The 16,925-nt window shown below is 52.7% G+C and overlaps 2 protein-coding genes and 1 pseudogene across 5 annotated transcripts; 2 read left to right on the forward strand and 1 right to left on the reverse strand.

The window, feature by feature from the left end:
- Positions 1–1,074: 1,074 nt before the first annotated feature.
- On the reverse strand, positions 1,075–10,902 carry GEMIN7 (gem nuclear organelle associated protein 7). 4 transcript variants are annotated; one of them, XM_090260552.1, is made up of 3 exons: positions 10,474–10,672; positions 8,072–8,187; positions 1,075–1,688 (listed from the first exon to the last, which is right to left on the reverse strand). In XM_090260552.1, exon 3 carries the CDS (start codon positions 1,678–1,680, stop codon positions 1,285–1,287), a length of 396 nt encoding a protein of 131 aa, XP_090116678.1. In that variant the 5' UTR covers positions 1,681–1,688; positions 8,072–8,187; positions 10,474–10,672; the 3' UTR covers positions 1,075–1,284. The 4 variants fall into 4 exon arrangements, with proteins under 4 accessions (XP_090116678.1, XP_090116676.1, XP_090116677.1 ...); XM_090260550.1 differs by lacking the exons at positions 8,072–8,187; positions 10,474–10,672 and adding an exon at positions 10,679–10,902; XM_090260551.1 differs by lacking the exon at positions 8,072–8,187.
- Positions 2,402–4,180, forward strand: LOC149995016 (guanine nucleotide-binding protein G(I)/G(S)/G(O) subunit gamma-5 pseudogene; annotated as a pseudogene).
- Positions 10,903–12,938: 2,036 nt separating the features above from the next.
- On the forward strand, positions 12,939–16,699 carry ZNF296 (zinc finger protein 296). Its single transcript, XM_090259852.1, has 3 exons — positions 12,939–13,337; positions 13,556–13,705; positions 15,629–16,699. The coding sequence occupies exons 1-3, from the start codon at positions 13,040–13,042 to the stop codon at positions 16,594–16,596; spliced, it is 1,416 nt and encodes a 471-aa protein (XP_090115978.1). The 5' UTR covers positions 12,939–13,039; the 3' UTR covers positions 16,597–16,699.
- The last annotated feature ends 226 nt before the right edge of the window (positions 16,700–16,925 follow it).

A 16,925-nucleotide genomic window follows, 5' to 3' on the forward strand; every position in this document is an offset into this window, starting at 1 on the left:
GGGGCGAAGGCCAGAAAAAGATGCTTGGGGAGGAGCGAACGACGTCGTTGCCAAGGCAACTCGATAGCTAGGCCAGGGATTCGCTTGAGGTGGCGTCATGAACCAACGTGAGACTCCCCTTGTCTTCGATATCATCGGCTGCCGCACTTTCGTGACCGAAGACGAAGCAAATCTCATGCATAGTGAATAGAATCTTCACTTAAATTCTTAAGTTGATGGAGTTACAAACGGGGAAGAAATCGATTTTTTAAAGCGAATCCGCCAAAATACTAAAGACGGGGTTAAGTGAATCAAGTGATATGGACAGCCATGCCAGAAAGCTGGAGCGAAATGGAGAAGAGGAAGCTTCACCCTAACCCCGAATCCTCAGCCTTTTCTCAATGGCGCCCGCACAGGGCGTGGGGGTAAGCGAATCTGCGGTGGTGCGTCGTCTGCACCAACCCAGGCAGGAGCGCACCGCCATGTAACCCAGAGCGATGCACTTCTCTTCCTTTGTATATCCCCACCCACCCAATAAAGAAATCTAGTCTAAATCAGGCAAGCCTGGCGTCCAGGTCGCTCCAGCCATTCCCCGAGAGTAGGGACAATCCAATCCCCGCACTTTTTTATCCAAGTTCCTCCCAACCAAGTGATGTGTCCCCCCTCTCCACGGGATTCAGTCCTTGAACAGCTACCCTACCACCTCCTATGTCTGGCTCCATCCCCATAGGGTACACTTTATAAAACAAAAACAAGGACAGGAGGCGGATTTTCCTGGAATAATTGGTTCTTTGGCAGGAGGGGAATATTGGAGTTTCTTCTGGGAGGCTGAACTTTTGCAACTTTATTTATTCATTTATAGAGGGAAAAAACCAACCATTTGTTGTTCCATTTATTTATGCATTCATTGGTTTTTATTGTATGTGCCCTGACCTGGAATCAAACCCGCAACCTTGGCATATTGGGATGACACTAACCAACTGAGCTACCTGGCCAGGGCTGTAACTTCTATAATAAACAATTTCCCACTCTGCAATTTACCTTCACTTATTCCCACTGCCCCCTTTCTCACCCCACCCCACCACCAGCCATTAGGGAGCATTCCTTTCAACGGGATCTAGGACTCCTGAGGTTGCAGAATTTTACTGACTAGACCCTGGAGATCCAAAGAAACCAGAGTTGCTTGGAGCTTGGCTCAAAATTTCAAGGGAGTTCCAAACTCTACGAGGCTCAGAGATCCAGAACAGTTGAAGACCTGGGAGTCTGTGGCTAGGCCTAAGGCAGAAGGTGACTACAATAACGTCTTTATAGCCTGAAGGTATATGCAATAATGTCACTACAGCGGAGCAGTGCCTCAGCCTGCACACCTATCGGAGTCTGCAGCTGCGACACGTAGAAGTTGGCCACGTCCAGGTCAGTGGCTCCGAACTGGGCGGTCACGTGCACACCCTCATGCAAAGTGAAGCTGACCTGGCGACCCACCATGGCCAGCAAGCTACGGAGGTAGCGCTCCCGGAGGGTGGCTCGGGCCTTCTGTTCCTGGGACTCCCGAGATTCGTGAACTGTGGAAGACTCTGGGGTTTCAGAAACCTCTGGCTTCAGGAGGGCCCTACGTCCATCAGGGGCAAAGCCTCGGCTCCAGCCATCAGGGCCCCGGGGGAGCCGGAGTACAGGCACGGGACTGGCCAGTGGAGTCTGCATTGTCCAGGCTGTTGGTGAAGAAGAGCAAGGAGCCATTACATGGGGAGGTGGGATGACAGGAGGAGGGAGGACTGGGTGCAGAGGCTTGTCTGCTGCATCTCAGCTCATCCAACCCAAAGCCAACCTCCTGACCGCCCCCCCCCCCTAAAATCCGCGCCATCTCTCCACCAGTCCCTGCTTTCCAGGAACTGGCCCCACCAGTCATGAGGCCTAGGAGAGCAAGGACTTTTGTCTGCTTTTATCACGTCTTTATCCCCAGTTCCTGGCTATAAATACGTGCTGAAAGAACCAATCCCTGCCTCCTCTCCTCTCCTCTCTCTCACACGGTCCATCCAATCCATCAGGAAGCACTGTCTTTCAGATAAATTCCCCATCACAAAGGAGCCAGTCTGGAAGGGCTCCCACTGGCCAAGTCTGGAATTATTTGGACATTTAAATATGACAATTACAGATAATCCTTTGAGTAAACAAATCCATGAGTCCCTGCTAATTATAAACACAAAAAAGTAAACAAAGGAGAAGGAAAGTTCTTTCTTATTCTAAAAGGGCAGCTAAAATCATCAATAGATGCTAAAATATGTGGGGAAATGTCTGATGAGGTCCAAGATATCTATATAGTCTTAAAAGTACCTCTTCACAAGATATTCATTATAAAGAGTAATTTCATAGTGGAGGAACCTGGCTTCACTTTGGTATCAAAGCTAATATGTGCAGTAATAGGATGGACAGATACCAGGCACCTCCTGATGTGATATTGAGGAGAGGATACAGGTGTGTGGGTTACCTGAATCTAATCATGAGGAACAACTGTGTCTGATCAATCTAATAAAATGAGAAACATCCTACCAAAAAAAAAAAAAAAAATAATAATAATAATTAGCCTGCTTCCCATCTCCCAGCCAGTCAACCTCACAATAACGCTTTTTCTTAATTAAAAAAAAAAAAAAAAAAAAGTTAGCCTGGATTCTTCAAAACTATCAAGGTCATTAAAGAAAAAGAAAAGCTGAGGGGAAATTTCATATATTCATATCTTGATGTAGCCACCGTCACTTCCTGCCTGGACTGTTGAAGCCAGCTCTTCACTGGCACCCCTCCCCCCACCTCCCCGTCCTAACACATAGCCAGAGGGACCTGAGTCAGATGACATCCCTTCTCTGCTCAGAGACTTCTGGTGGCTTAAGTCAAAATTCTCATAACTGCCCTCAAGGCAAACCTGCTCTGGACCCCTTCTTTGGACATCACCACAGCTTGCCCGCCCCCCAGCCACGCTGGCCTCTTCGCTAGTCCTTGCGCTCACTTGCAATCTCTTCTCTGTGCGGCACTTGCGGTTCCCTCTGCCCTCTCTCCTTTCCCCCTTCCCTGACCACCCCGTCTTAAAGCTTGATCTGCCCCTCCTCCCTCTGCATCTCCTCGGTCAGCCTCATCATTCTTTGCAGTACAGACCCCTCCTAGACATGATATTGTATATTTATCGTTCTGATTGGGTCCGTCTCCCCTGCTACATGGGTCCCGCCCATAGGCAGCAACCTTGCTTCCCTCCAGGCCCGCCCCCTTCCAAGTAGCCTTGGCTCCTGGAACAGTGGCACAGACACCAGGCTCCTACCCAATGAATGAGGTGGAGATTAAGCTCCCAGGCCTGCTTAGCAGAGTGACCTCAAGCAAGAGACAGTTTCCTCTTCCATTGTATGGAGAAATAGCATCAATTGCCACCCCTGCTTGTTATGAGGATTCAACTGGCTCATGCAGGACAGGGCTTGCTACATATCAGGTTCTCCATAAAAGCTAGTTACTTACAGTTGTTATTAGTATTGTTGTGTGACCATAGGCAAAATGGGAATGATGAAAGGGACTACCTCCCATGGTTGTCCTGGGGACTAATATACAATGTTTAGCCCTCTCTCAAACAGAGCAAGCAGTATATAAGGAACTGGCTTTGGGGATAGGAGGAAAAGAGGTCCCATGGTTCAGCAACTGCACCACTCTGCACCACTCTCTCTGTGGCACCGTCCTCTCCTCTGTAAAGCAATTAATTGGGGCCCTGGCTGGTGTGGCTCAGTGGATTGAGTGCCAGCCTGTGAACCAGAGTCAGCAGTTCGATTCCCAGTCAGGGCACATGCCTGGGTTGCAGGCCAGGTCCCCAGTTGGGGATGTGCAAGAGGCAACCAAACACCGATGTTTTTCTCCCTTTCCCCTCTCTCTAAAAATAAATAAATACAATCTTAAAAAAAATAATAAAATAATTAACGGGGGACCATCTACAGACCAACCCACTACTGACAAATCTGCCCAGCTCTTGTGTGCACCGGTCTTGTTCCTCCAGCATCACTGTGATGAGAAACGTGGTTCAACAGCTCTTCGGCTCAATCCCATGAAGGTTTCCTGGGCAGCTGCAGATCTGAAACAATTCTGTCTGCAGAATGCTCAATATGACCCCCTGCTGATTGAAGTATCTTCAAGTACATATCCCATCAGACCTCAGGAAGTCTATTCCTTTTTGTAGTGAAATGAGTCTTTGAAAGTGTTCTTACCACTTTTCATGACCCAATGAATATTCAAAGAGCAAAATTTGAAGCCTGTGCAAAAAGCTTATCCCTGTAACACCTGCCACACTATACAAACTTATGCTTTTGTCAGTCCTTAACATCTACCCCTCTGAATCTTCAGGAATTTCTATTTCACAAGGATGATTATTTTATATACACTGGCAGCAGCATACAAATAAAATATTTAATATGAAAAAAAGAAAGAAAGAAAGAAAGCAAGCCCTGGCTCAGTGGGTTGAGCACTAGCCTGTGAACTGAAAGGTCGATTGCTTGATTCCCAGTCAGGGTACAGGTCCCCAGTTGAGGGCGCAAGAGATGCAACTGATCAATGTTTTTCTCCTTTCGCCCTCCCTTCCCCTTTTTCTCTAAAAATGAATAAATATTTTTTAAAAAAGGATGCCTTACAATAAAAGAAAAAGGAAGAAAGACTGTGAGCTCTGGCTGTGTAGCTCAGTTGGTTAGAGCACTGTCCCGATACGCCAAGGTTGCAGGTTCGATCCCCAGTCACAGTACATACAAGACTCAACCAATGGATGCATAAATAAGTAGAGCAACAAATCAATGTTTCTCTCTCTCCCCAAAATCAATTAATAAAAATAAAATAGCCATCGCTGCTGTGGCTCAGTGGATTGAAGGGGTGCTGGTTTGACTCCACGCCAGGGCACACGCCTGGGACGCGGGCTAGGTCCTCAGTTGGGGGCGCCAGAGAGGCAACCACACATTGATGTTTCTCTCCCTTTCTTTCTCCCTTGCTTTCCCTCTCTATAAAAATTGAATGGAAGTGAAATGAAATGAAAAGAAATGAAAAATGAAATGAAATATAAAATAAAATAAAAATAGCTCTTGCTGGTATGGCTCAGTGTATTAAGTGCCGGCCTGCAAACTGAAAGGCTGCAGGTTCCATTCCCAGTCAGGGCACATGCCTGAGTTTCTGACCAGGTCCCCAGTTGGGGGCACGTGGGAAGCAACTGATCTGTGTTTCCCTTGCACATCGATGTTTCTCTTCCTTTCTCCCTCCCTTCCCCTCTCTCTGAAAATAAATAAAATCTTAAAAATAAAATAAAATAGGCCCTGGCTGGTGTGGCTCAGTGGATTGAGTGCTGACCTGAGAACCAAAAGGTTTGATTCCCAGTCAGGGCACAGGCCTGGGTTGTGGGCCAGGTCCCCAGCTGGGGGTGTGTGAGAGGCAACCACACATTGATGTTTCTCTCCCTCTCTTTCTCCCTCCCTTCCCCTCTCTCTAGAAGTAAATAAATAAAATCTTTAAAAAAAAATTTTTTTTTAATAAAATAAAGTGATTAACTTAAGTGACGGACAAATATTAGGCATCACTCACGGTTCGGCAATGACTGAGATTGTCTCTTTTTTGTTAGGCTCTCCCTGTTTCTGCAGCTCAACTGTGAGCTCCTTGCAAGATAGGACCCTGCTGAGAAATGGGCCAAGGCTGTAGGCCAGGGTTTCTCACCCTCTGCACTACTGACACTGGGCTGGATCGTTCTTTGTTGTGTTGTGGGGACTGTCTTGCACATAGGTATAGGATTTTAGCAGCACCCCGGCCCCTACGCACTGGATGTCAGAAGCGCCCCAAGTTGTGACAAGCAAAACTGTCTCCATTGGTGAACTGCATGGTATAAGAATTACATGTCAATAAAGCCATTTAAAAAAAAAGGTCTCCATACCTTGCCAAATGTCCCCCGGGGGACAAGGAAACCAAATGTCTCTAGTTGAGAATCACCAACAAACAGGTGGGAAAGGGGGAAAGAAAGATTGCTACTGAGGCCCTGGCTGCTGCGGCTCAGTGGATTGAGCATGAGTCTGTGAACCAAAGGTCACTGGTTAGATTCCCAGTCGGGGCACATGCCTGGGTTGGGGTGTGCGAGAGGAAAGCAATCATTGTTTCTCTTCCTCCCTTTCTCCCTCCCTTCCCGCTCTCTGAAAATAAATAAATAAAATCTAAAAAAAGAAAAAAAATGTCTTTAAAAAAGAAACGATTGTAGCCCTGGCAGGTGTGGCTCAGTGGACTGAGTGCCAGCCTGAGAACTGAAAAGTCACCAGTTCGATTCCCAGTCAGGACACATGCCTTGCAGGCCAGGTCCCCAGTTGGGGGCATGCAAGAGGCAACCACACATTGACGTTTCTCTCCCTCCCTTTCTCCCTCCCTATTAAAAAAAAAAAAAAAAAAAAAAAGATTGTGACATAGTCATACAACCTCACTGAGGACCTGAGAAATGCAAATTAGGGCTACAAGGCTGTAGGATTCTGCACCTCCCAGCAGATGAAGCTTCGTATTGGTGCAGCTGTGGAGGAACTTCTTCAAATCCCTTGTGGCCGGGCTGTCAGGATGGCCTCAGAGAGAGCAGCTGGACAGAACCAAGCAAAATGGGAACACCCGTCACTCCATCCTTCAGCCCACGACGAGCCTGGGCCGAGGGACTTTGAGCTGTCTGCCTTTTTGTGCCCTTTGAATTCTGTCCCTTGTATCTGTACAAGCTATTCAAGTAAACTTTAAAAAGCAAGAGATGTATTGTAATGCTTCCATGTCCCTTAAAAAAGATGAGCGTTCCCCCTCAGGAACCTGAACTCCTTCTCCTGTCCTTACTGTCACCCACTCCCCAAACCTTTCTGTCCCTGGGCCAGATCTTTCCCAGGCCCCTGTGGAACTATCTGCCAAGTCCCATGGGAGGCCCCATCTATTTCTTATTGGCAAAGTCTGCCATCTTCTCTGTAGAGGGCCAACAGTAAACATTTTAGCCTTCATGGGCCATAGGGTCTCTGTCACAACTTCTTAGCTCGGCCACAGTGGCAGGAAAGCCATAAATAAAACATAAACAATGAACATGGGCATGGCTATGCTCTGAAAAACCTTACTTAGTGGGACAGTGAAATCTGAATTTCATATAATTTCACCCGCCACAACATTTTTTTTTCCCAGTCACTTAAAATGTAAAACCCAGTCTTAGCAACTGGGCCATGCAAGAGCAGGGGCCAGGGCCACAGCTTTCCACCGGGAGGGAGGATATGGAGACGGACTTGGGGAGACCAGTGGATCCTAGCCCCAGATTCACTACCAGGGATCTGGCAGGTCTCTGCAACATTGTCAGCAGCCTCTCTGCTCCGGTTCCTCGTCTGTGAAAAGAAGCACAGAAAAGACCGCCTAGGGTGTTGGGAGAAGGGAGAATCTCTGGGGGGAGGCCAGGGATCACACAGAGGACATCCCAGTCTCCAGACTCGGCATTTTCTCTCCTACCCACATCTAGTCCATCAGTAAAGCTGGTCAGCTCCACCTTAAAAAATGCATCCAGAATCTGGCAATTTCTCATTCCCCCACTCTGCCCCCTCCTCCTTCCAGCCACCAGAACCTCCCACTTGGACTATTGCCGTCACCTCTCCAGTGGTCTCCCTGCCTCCGCCTTCACCCCACAGTCTCTGCCCCACACAGCTGTCAGAGAGAGCCTGTTAGAACTAAGTCGGATCACATCCCTCCGCTGCCCAAAGCCCGCCCCTGCCCTGGCCTCCCCCAAAGCAAAAGCCAAAGTCCTTACAAAGGTCACACAAGGACCAGTCACCTCTCTGACCTCATCTCTCAGTCCTTCCCCCTTTGCTCACTGTTGGTCCTTGAACATGTCAAGCACATCCCTGACTCAGGGCCTTTGCACATGCTGTTCCTACTGCCTAGAATCCTCTACCAGATGAGAGACATATACGTATTTCCAGAGACACGGTCCACCTTCCTCCCCCAGCTTGCTCAGGTCACAGGTCAAACACCACCTTCACATGGAGAAAAACAGTAGCCTTTTCACCCCACATTATCTTCATAACACCATCACCTTCTGATAAAAAGTATTTACCTGCTTTCCTATGCAGTGTCTGTTCTCCCCCAGAACACAGCCTTTAAGACAAGAGACATATTCGATTACTCACAACTTCATCCCTAGCCCCACTTATGGCCTGGTATGGGGGAGGTCTGTAAATATTCATTGAAGAAAAAAGGAAAGGAAAAAAGTTTCATTAAGGGAATGTAAAGATTCACCTGCCCACATTATCTGAATGCCTGCTCTGTGCCCAGCCCATGCTGGGTCGTGCCGGGGACACAGCTGTGACTGGAACAGCCCGGCCCTGCCCTCATGGGCTCACAGTCCAGTGGGTGGCACAGACTTGTCTCTAGACAATGATGACCCAGAGTAGGCAGGGCTGGAATGAAGGAGCCCCAGGGCCTCAGGAGCCCAGAGGGCGGTTTCCAGAAAGAAGGGAGATCAGGGGAGATCCCTCTGATAAAGTCACCCGTGAACACAGACCAAAATGAAATAAGTAATGGAGCCATGCAGAGATCTGAGGGGAAAGAGCTGGGGGCAGAGGTGAGGGCAGAGGCAGAATGTTCAGGGGCCCCAAGGACCCTGGTGAGAACCTGGGCCTCTACTCTGGGTGAGCCATAGGAAGTTCTGAGCAGAGGAGGGACAGGACTTGACTTAGTTTTTTGTTTTGATTCTTTTTAAAGATTTTATTTATTTATTTTTAGAGAGAGAAGAAGGGAGGGAAAAAGAGAGGGAGACAAACATCAATGTGCGGTTGCCTCCCGTGCGCCCCCAACTGGGGACGTGGCCCGCAACCCAGGCACGTGCCCTGACTGGGAATCGAACCTCTGGCCCTTTGGTTCACAGGCTGGCACTCAATCCACTGAGCCACACCAGCCAGGGCAGGACTTGACTTAGTTTTCTTTCACAGGATCCCTCTGCCTGCTGCACAGAGAACGGACAGTGGGGGACACAGCTGAAGCAGGGGTGCCCAGTGAGGCAGGTGGATGATGATGGTGCCTGAGATGGGATGGTGACAGTGGGGGTTTTAGAAGCGGTCAGATTAGGGTTTGTTTTGAAAGTTGAGAGCCCTCGCTATTTGCTGATGGATTAAGGGAAAAAGCTGAGCCACTGGAAGGCGCCCAGGTTTTTGCCTGATCGGGAAGACCACAGAAAATAGGATTAACTGGATGTATATACATTTTCTAACATATCTGACCACAGCCACAGTAAATGGGATTAAGGAGGTATATACATTTTCTCAGGGATCTGACCAAGCTTAGTCCAGGGTCATCAGCCCCAGGGCTCTCCCTGACCTAGGTTAATAGTTAAATGTTCTAAGAGAAACACCCTAGTCTCTAGGATTAGTATTTAAGAGAATTTGTGGAAATTAAGCAAGTGGCCAAAGGACTTGGCCACTTAATAAAATCCCCTGGATAAAATGAAATTCAGGGTGGGCCAGTGTAGAGCTTTGCTCTCTCCATGGGGGGCAGGGTGGATAACAAACAGATCTGGCCATGCTAGGGCAATCCCCATTTTTCTGAAAAGGAAACTGGAGCTGGGAAATGTCAAATCATGTGCTGGGGACAAGCTGGTGTCAGGAAATGGGAGCAAACCCAGGTGGATGTGACAACAGAGCGGGGCCAACGCCCTGCCCTGTGCAGAAGGGCAGGTTTTTTTTCAGCCAGCACAGGGGAGCCTGCGGTTTGGAGCCAAGGTGCGACCTGAGAAGAAAGTGGTCTGAGAAAGGCCACACCGGGTGTTCCCAAGGCAAGAGCAGGCACTATCCACTCTCCCTGGTGACAGAACCCAGAGCCCTTTATCCTTTCCGTCTCCAAGCCAAGGATTTCCTGCTGGAAGGGTTCAGGAACACTGTCCAAACCCATCCCCCACTACCTGAAAAAACAATTAGTTTGACTCAAGACCCCATCACTGGGATCAACGGCCCAGGCAGGAGACTCAGATCTCCTTCCTTAGGGGTTCTCTTTCAAGCACATGGGAATGGATTAAATTTGCAGACAAAGGTTCAGCCACCTACCTCTTCAATTGCCAGGGCAGGGAACCAGCTGAGTTACCACGTTAACCACAAGGCCCTCAGACCTAGTTAACCCACGTGGTGACACGTCCACACCCCACACCCCCAAGGGCTGGTCCATCTGCATATCAGTGCAACGGGGCCTTCTGAGAGCCTTTCCCCTCCCCTTCACCCCTGGGCCGGTTGGTTTCCTTTCGATTCCTCGCTGATCACCTCATCGCTCTCCTTTTCTTATACTAAGCATGTCCTCCCGGCCCCCAGGCGTCCACTCCCCACTTCGCCCAGGGCTGGCCAGTCCTCCAACCTCTCAGCTCAGATGGGCCAGGGAGTCCACCCCGGGGAAGGCGGGTCGGCAGATTGCTGCCGTTGTGACTGTTACCGTCAACTTCATTATTTCCCACTCTCCCCCGGCTCCCCACCTCACCTCCGGCGCGGGCCAGTCCCCGTTCCGGCGTTCCGACCAGAGTCCGCGCTGCAGGCGTTCGGGGACCGGCCCGTCACGCAGCGAGCGCTGCGGACGCGGACCTGCCCGTCCCTGCCAGTCCAGCCTTGCCCGCGGGTGGGCGTCCCGGGCCAGGACAGCGGAGAGGGAAGGCGCGGGACACCCACCACCAACACCCCGAACTCACCGAGGCCCGCGTGCTGGCGCCCCCACTTCCGCCGGCGTCCCGGCTGCACAGGCTCGGGCGGGCCGCGAGCCGCCCATCCTGGGTTCCGACGCGGCCGCCGCCCCACGTGGTCGTTTGCGGGCTGGCGGACTGTGAAGTCAGCACTGCGGGTGGTCGGCCGCTTAGATCCCATCCACCGTCTCCGAGGTGGGGGCGTCCGGGACGCCCATTTTAGGAAGAAGAAACTGAGGCTCGAAGTGGAGTTAAAGGCAGAGCTTGGCCTTTGCCCCTCCCCCCAGTCCCCTTCACGCGCACATTCCCACCCCTCTCCTGCAGTCCCAACCCCACCTCCCCTACTTAAAATCTTGAGATCATGCTCTCGGGCGGCAGCCAGGCACCAGGATAAAACCTCGGAGAGCAGCAGCTGGGATGCACTGGAGGCAGGCCGCCCTGCAGTCCCATTTCACAGAGGAGGAAACTGAGGTCTGGAAAGACAAACCAGCTGTTCCCAGGGGCTGAGGAACCTCGCTGCTCTAGGCTCAGACAGAATACACTCCTTCCACACGGATTCACTAAAGGCGGGGACTTTCTGGGCCTCTGTGTCCCACTAGATCCTCAAGGCTTAATCCTGGGCACAATTAGGCCCCCTGCCAATATCTATTGAAAGAATGTGCATCGCAGGAGCTCAGTACACATTTGTTGACTGCACTGTGAAGGAATGGGGGTTCTATTGGTGAACAAGACAGACTGGGCTTCTGCCCTCTTAGAACCTACATTCTAAGGGAGCTGGGAGGGGCAGAATAGGGTATACCTGAGCAAATACATCAACAATATCCTTTGGGACTTGATGGGTGTTGTAAAAGGAATAAAATAAAGGTAGTGGGGTTGGGGGAGACGGGACTGATTGGTGAGCTTCTTTAATTGGGTGGTCAGAAGATGGCAGTGCAGAAACCAACTCAGGTAACATCTGGGCAAGCTGAGGCCCAGGTGGGAACTGGGGACAGATGGAGGCCATGAGTGTAACTGTGGAAGGCCCTTGGCAGGGTGGGGCTACTTTAGATACCGTGGTTAAGGCTGTCCTCAGTTCTCCGGAGGACAATTCGGCAGAAACCAGAAAAACAATTTAAAGAACCCTGAGGCCAGGAGCGGCACTGCAGGAGACTTGCACGAGAAATTCTCTCCATGCTCGGCTGGGGACTGGGGGCTGGACAGATTAAGGGCCCTGGCCTCAGGGAGTTGGGGGAAGGGAGAGGACAGTAAAAAAACCGTTCTGTATTGTGATGTGGTTGGTGTCAGGAAGAAAAGAAAACTTGTAAGGGCTGGAGGGTGGGGCAGGGTGTTGATGCCACTTCAAACAGTGATCTGAGGGAGCTGCTTTGAGGGAAGTTCCAGAAGGCCCGACTGCAGGGAGGTGAGACAGTTGGCTAGTTGGCTTTCCTGCCTATTCAAGGTGTAGGAACAGAGTAGATGTATATGATCACGATCCTCTTGTGCTCAAATGCCTCCCAAGGCTTGCCTCTCCAAAACCCAAGACTTTCAAGTGGTCAGAAGACCCTCTTGCAGCTGACCCCATTTTCTCACAGAACTCAACCCCTTCCCTCTGCCCTCCTCTCCACTCCTTGTTATTCTTAAAAGCAGAGGGCTGGCTGGCTCCCTCACCACCCTCAGGTCTCAACTGCACCATACCCCTTCCTTGTGGGGGGAAGACTGACACCCTCCCTCCCCACCCCACCCCCACCCTGTCACCCTGCCCCTTTATAACCCTTCCTAGCTTTATTTGGCTCCACGTGGCAGTTGTCACCCTGGAGGCACCCTGTATTTTACATAGTTATCTTGTTGAGAGTCATCTCCCGGAACCAATAAACTGGGGGAGGCCACTTGCAGTACCCCCCAATGCTTAGAACAGGACCTGGTGCACAGTAGGCACTCAATAAATGTTTGCCCAGGGAAATTTTTATTGTTATGCATTTACTGAAAGAGTCCAGATTACTGTTAGGCCCCTAGTTAGAAACGTGGCCCCTACCATTTTCTCGCTTGGGGGTGTTTGTAGGGACCCTGTGCCTCAGTTTCACCAGCCCGAAAACGGAATCTGAAATAATTGTTTCTATGCGTGGCTGTGTGAGCGCGGTGTCACTAAGGTGTAGTCACTAAGCCAAACGCAGTGGGCACGGCCCTGATTGAGTCTGGCTTCCAGCAGGGCCCCTGAGGGCCGCCTCATCTTCCACTACCAGGCCCCGCCCTAGTGGGCGGAGTCGCGGGCCGGGCCAGCACGTGTAAAAAAGTTCGCGGCCAGTCTCCACAGTCACTCACCTGTGCGCACACGGCTCGCGCGCTCTCCGCCTGCCAGCCCTCCAGCTTGCCAGATCGCCCCGGCCGCGACCCATGTCCCGCCGTAAGGCTGGCTGCACGCCTCGCCGAGTGGACCCCGCGCCCGCCGCCAACTCAGACAGCGAGACGGAGATGCGGGACCTGGTCATCGACGTGAACCCGGGGCCAGATCCGTGGCCCCTACAGGCCCCGGGACGGCGGCCCTCCTCCCCAAAGGAAGTGCCCGCGTCGGCGCGGTTCGAGGGCGAGCTCCGCTACTCCCCGGACCTGGTGGCCTCCGGCGGTCCCCTCCACGCCCTCGGCTCGCGGAACCAGTGTGCGTTGTGGACTCCTCTGCTCCCGAATTCTCACGGTAAGAGACCCTGAGCCGGGCCTCACTACCCTCCCCGTTCACTCTCGGGTGAGACCTCCACCCAGCACTGCCCCACTCCCCCTGCCCCCTGCCCCAGCCATATTTCCCGGGCTGGGTTCTGGTCCCCTTTTCTGACCTCCGGGTTTCCCCTCTCCCTCGGAACCCCCAGCCCCGTCCTGGCTCCACCCCACGTTCACCAACCCGCTTCCTCCCTGCAGACCGCCAGTCCTGGACCGACAAACACCCAGACACGTTGACCTGTGGCCGCTGCCTGCAGACCTTCCCGCTGAAGGCCATCACGGCTTTCATGGACCACAAGAAGCTGGGCTGTCAGCTCTGTAAAGGACCCAGCCCTGGCCCGGACTCAGGTGAGTAAAGCTGGGATGCAACCCCCTTTCAGGTTCAAGGGCCCGGCTTCCTGTGGTAGAACGGGGCTGAGCTGGACAGGCAGGGCAGCGAGCACTACTTCCCCTTTCTCACTCCCCGTGGGGTGCAGCCTAGGCGTGGCCAGGGCCTGCCCTGTCCTAGGGCTGGAGACTAGTAGTGGTGAGGGGGTAGGGGTGGGGCTGGGCAGAGAAGGAGGGCGGCCCACAGGGTGTGGTGGGCCCCAGAAGACGGGTCTGGGGATTTGCCACACAAGCCCCCACAATCTAGTTTCACTTCTCCTTCCTCTTGGCCAGAAATAACTGGCCAGGTGGCTGGACCAGCGTGGCAGTAGGGGGGACCCTGGGGAGGGCAGTGGCCTGAGGGAGTGGGGGCCTGAGGCCAGCTGGAAGGGGGAGTGTTTTCCCCCTCCCCTTGGAATCTCCCAGCCCTGCTTGCTGGGAAGCCCCTGGTTTGAGCCAGGTCCTCCTGCCTGGGCACCTGGGTTCCTTCTCCTGGGACAGAATTAAACTCTGAGCATGGCACTGGACTCCTGGTGAGCTCTCGGTCAGTGCTAGCTGTGGGGCTTATCCAAACCGATGCTTTTCAGCCCCCGGCCTATGTGCTCCTGGGATTTTTGCAAAAGGGCTGGGACACAGGGAGGGTCCTGTAGTGAGAGGAGGAGCTTCGGAGTGGGAGCAGGGAAGGGCTGTGATGGAATTATTGAAACAGAACACTGAGATTCTTGGAGGATTGTGGGCTCGGCTCAGCTAATGTTTACTGAGAGCTTACATGGGCCCAAACTCTCAGCTGTTCCCCATTTGAGGTCACAACAATCCTAAAAGGGAGAGGACCCCAAGGATCCCCATCTTCTAGCAAATGTGGAAGCTGAGATTCAGAGAGGGTTTTTTTTTTTTGCCTAAGGTCCCGTGGCGAGGCAGGAGAGCCAGGCTGAAGTCAGGCCAGGTGGACCCTCCGCACAGTGCTCTTGACCCTGGTGTTCTGTTATGATAGCCAAGGCTGTTTAGATTTGAAAAATACAGGCAAATGGACCTAGAAAGTACCTGACTGATAATGCCTGGACGGTCTGCAGGAAATACCAGATTTGGAGGGCTCCCAGATGGGGGGGGTGTCCGTGTAAAGGGTGGGGGACCCCCACCTCTGTAGGTGGCTGCTAAGCCTTCTCCTCCATCTAGGCCTTGACACCCCTCTACTATAAGGCATGGAACCCAGGAGCATGGGATCTGGTAGAAACCCACTTATTAAAAAAGAGCAGTTTTATCAAACCAACAAGATTTGAAAACCTGTCTCCCGCTCCCCAGGTTTCTGGATTGAAGTCCCAAGGCCATCCCTTCCAAATTATATGACCTTGGGGAAATGTCACTTTGCCTGTTTCCTATCTGGACAATGGAGGTCTTTTCTGGAAGGAACGTGGAGAGTGAACTGAGGCCTGGCCTGGCACCATGCACAGATTTTGGTCACCTCTTCAGCGCTCCCGCTGTACCTCACTCTGCTTTAACTTTTCACCTTTTCTAGAGGATTTTTAAGTTAAAAAGTTTTATTATTTATTTTTCGTTTTTCTTCTTTCATTGGTTGAGTCTTGTTATGTGCCCTAGACCAGGGCTTGAACCCACAACCTTTGCATATGGGGATGACTAACCAATTGAGCTATCAGCTGGGGCACGAAGATTTTCAAACACGTAAAGAACCCTCACATACGCATCCTCTAGATTTCCTTAACTTTTTTCCATCCACCCACCTCCCTGAACATCAGCTTCCTGAGGGCAGGAAGCTGCCCTGCGCTCTCACTGTTCCTGGGCCCTGGAACTACAGAGCCTTTCCCACAGAATGTGTGCAGCCGGCAGCTGGGACCTGCAACTGCTATGCCTTTTACCCATCACACTAACACCCAGCCCATCTCCCTACAGAACTGGAGAACATGAAGGCTTTGATCTGCCTCCGCTGCGGCCGACAGTTCACCAGGGCCTGGAAACTGCTGCGCCACGCCCAGTGGGACCACGGACTGTCCATTTACCAGACAGAACCTGAGGCCCCAGAGACCCCACTGCTGGGCCTGGCAGAGGTGGCCGCAGCCATGTCAGCAGTGCTGGAGCCGGAAGTGGAGGCCAAGAGCTCCCGGGCCAGCAGCCTTCCCAAGAGGAGCCCCACCTGCCCCGTGTGCATGAAGACCCTTAGCTCCTTCAGCAACCTCAAGGTGCACATGCGCTCACACACGGGCGAGAGGCCCTATGCCTGCGACCAGTGTCCCTATGCCTGTGCCCAGAGCAGCAAGCTCAACCGCCATAAGAAGACCCACCAGCAGCTGCAGCCTCAGAGCCCCCACATGGCCAACGCCACTCAGGAACAGGCCTCAGCCGCCCCTCCGGAGCCAGCTGCCCATGCCGCTGCCCCAGCCAGAACCCTCCTGTGCAGCCGCGGAGAAGGGGCTGCCGCGACGGCAGGTGTGCAGGAACCCGGGGCTCCGGGTGGTGGAGCTCAGGCTGGCCCTGGTGGGGACGACTGGGGAGTCACCATCAAGGAAGAGAGAACCGACTCTGCCCAGAGCCCAGAGATGTCGCCCAAGAAGATGCCAAAGCCGGTGGGCAAGAGCCACGGGCCGGGGGGCAGTTGTGAGTTCTGTGGGAAGCATTTCACCAACAGCAGCAACCTGACGGTGCACCGGCGCTCACACACTGGGGAGCGGCCCTACACCTGCGAGCTGTGCCCCTACGCCTGTGCCCAGAGCAGCAAGCTCAACCGCCACCGCCGCATGCACGGCCTGGGGCCCAACAGTGCCCGTTTCGAATGCCCCCACTGCCGCGTGCCCTTCGGCCTGCGGGCCACCCTGGACAAACACCTGCGGCAGAAGCACCCCACGGCTGGCGGAGAAGCCTGAGTGGCAGGAACGCCCTTCCTGCTGTCCCTGGTACCACTGCTGCCATGTCTGTAGATCTTGTCCTTCCCCAGCTGTGAATAAATCCTCCCTCCCTCTAGTTATACACATGTGGACTTTGCTTTCTCAGGGCATCTGAGGTGGGGCGGGAGGCTTTCTCTCCTTGGGGTGGACGGCTGGACAGACCGGTTTGGAATGATGGGGTGAGGGGAAAGGCCAGCCCCCAGTGCCTGTGGCAGAGCAGGACTGGCACAGAAAGCCGTGCTCCCAGTTCCCGGTGTGGGCGAGGGCAGGGAGAGGTCTGGACCTGTCACCGGAGGCCTTGGGCAAAG

Source organism: Furipterus horrens, unplaced genomic scaffold (genome assembly GCF_987537825.1).
Source record: "Furipterus horrens unplaced genomic scaffold, mFurHor1.1.pri manual_scaffold_13, whole genome shotgun sequence".
NCBI lineage: Eukaryota > Metazoa > Chordata > Mammalia > Chiroptera > Furipteridae > Furipterus > Furipterus horrens.

What these genes read in the sequence shown, in the direction of transcription:
- GEMIN7 (XM_090260550.1), bottom strand. Translation starts at nt 10,850, where the DNA reads ATGGGATCTAAGCGGCCGACCACCCGCAGTGCTGACTTCACAGTCCGC. An exon ending in GCGCCAGCACGCGGGCCTCG is followed by an intron (nt 1,689 to 10,678) that starts GTGAGTTCGGGG and finishes CTTCACCAACAG; the next exon opens with CCTGGACAATGCAGACTCCA.
- ZNF296 (XM_090259852.1), top strand. Translation starts at nt 13,040, where the DNA reads ATGTCCCGCCGTAAGGCTGGCTGCACGCCTCGCCGAGTGGACCCCGCG. An exon ending in TCTGCTCCCGAATTCTCACG is followed by an intron (nt 13,338 to 13,555) that starts GTAAGAGACCCT and finishes TCCTCCCTGCAG; the next exon opens with ACCGCCAGTCCTGGACCGAC. An exon ending in CAGCCCTGGCCCGGACTCAG is followed by an intron (nt 13,706 to 15,628) that starts GTGAGTAAAGCT and finishes ATCTCCCTACAG; the next exon opens with AACTGGAGAACATGAAGGCT.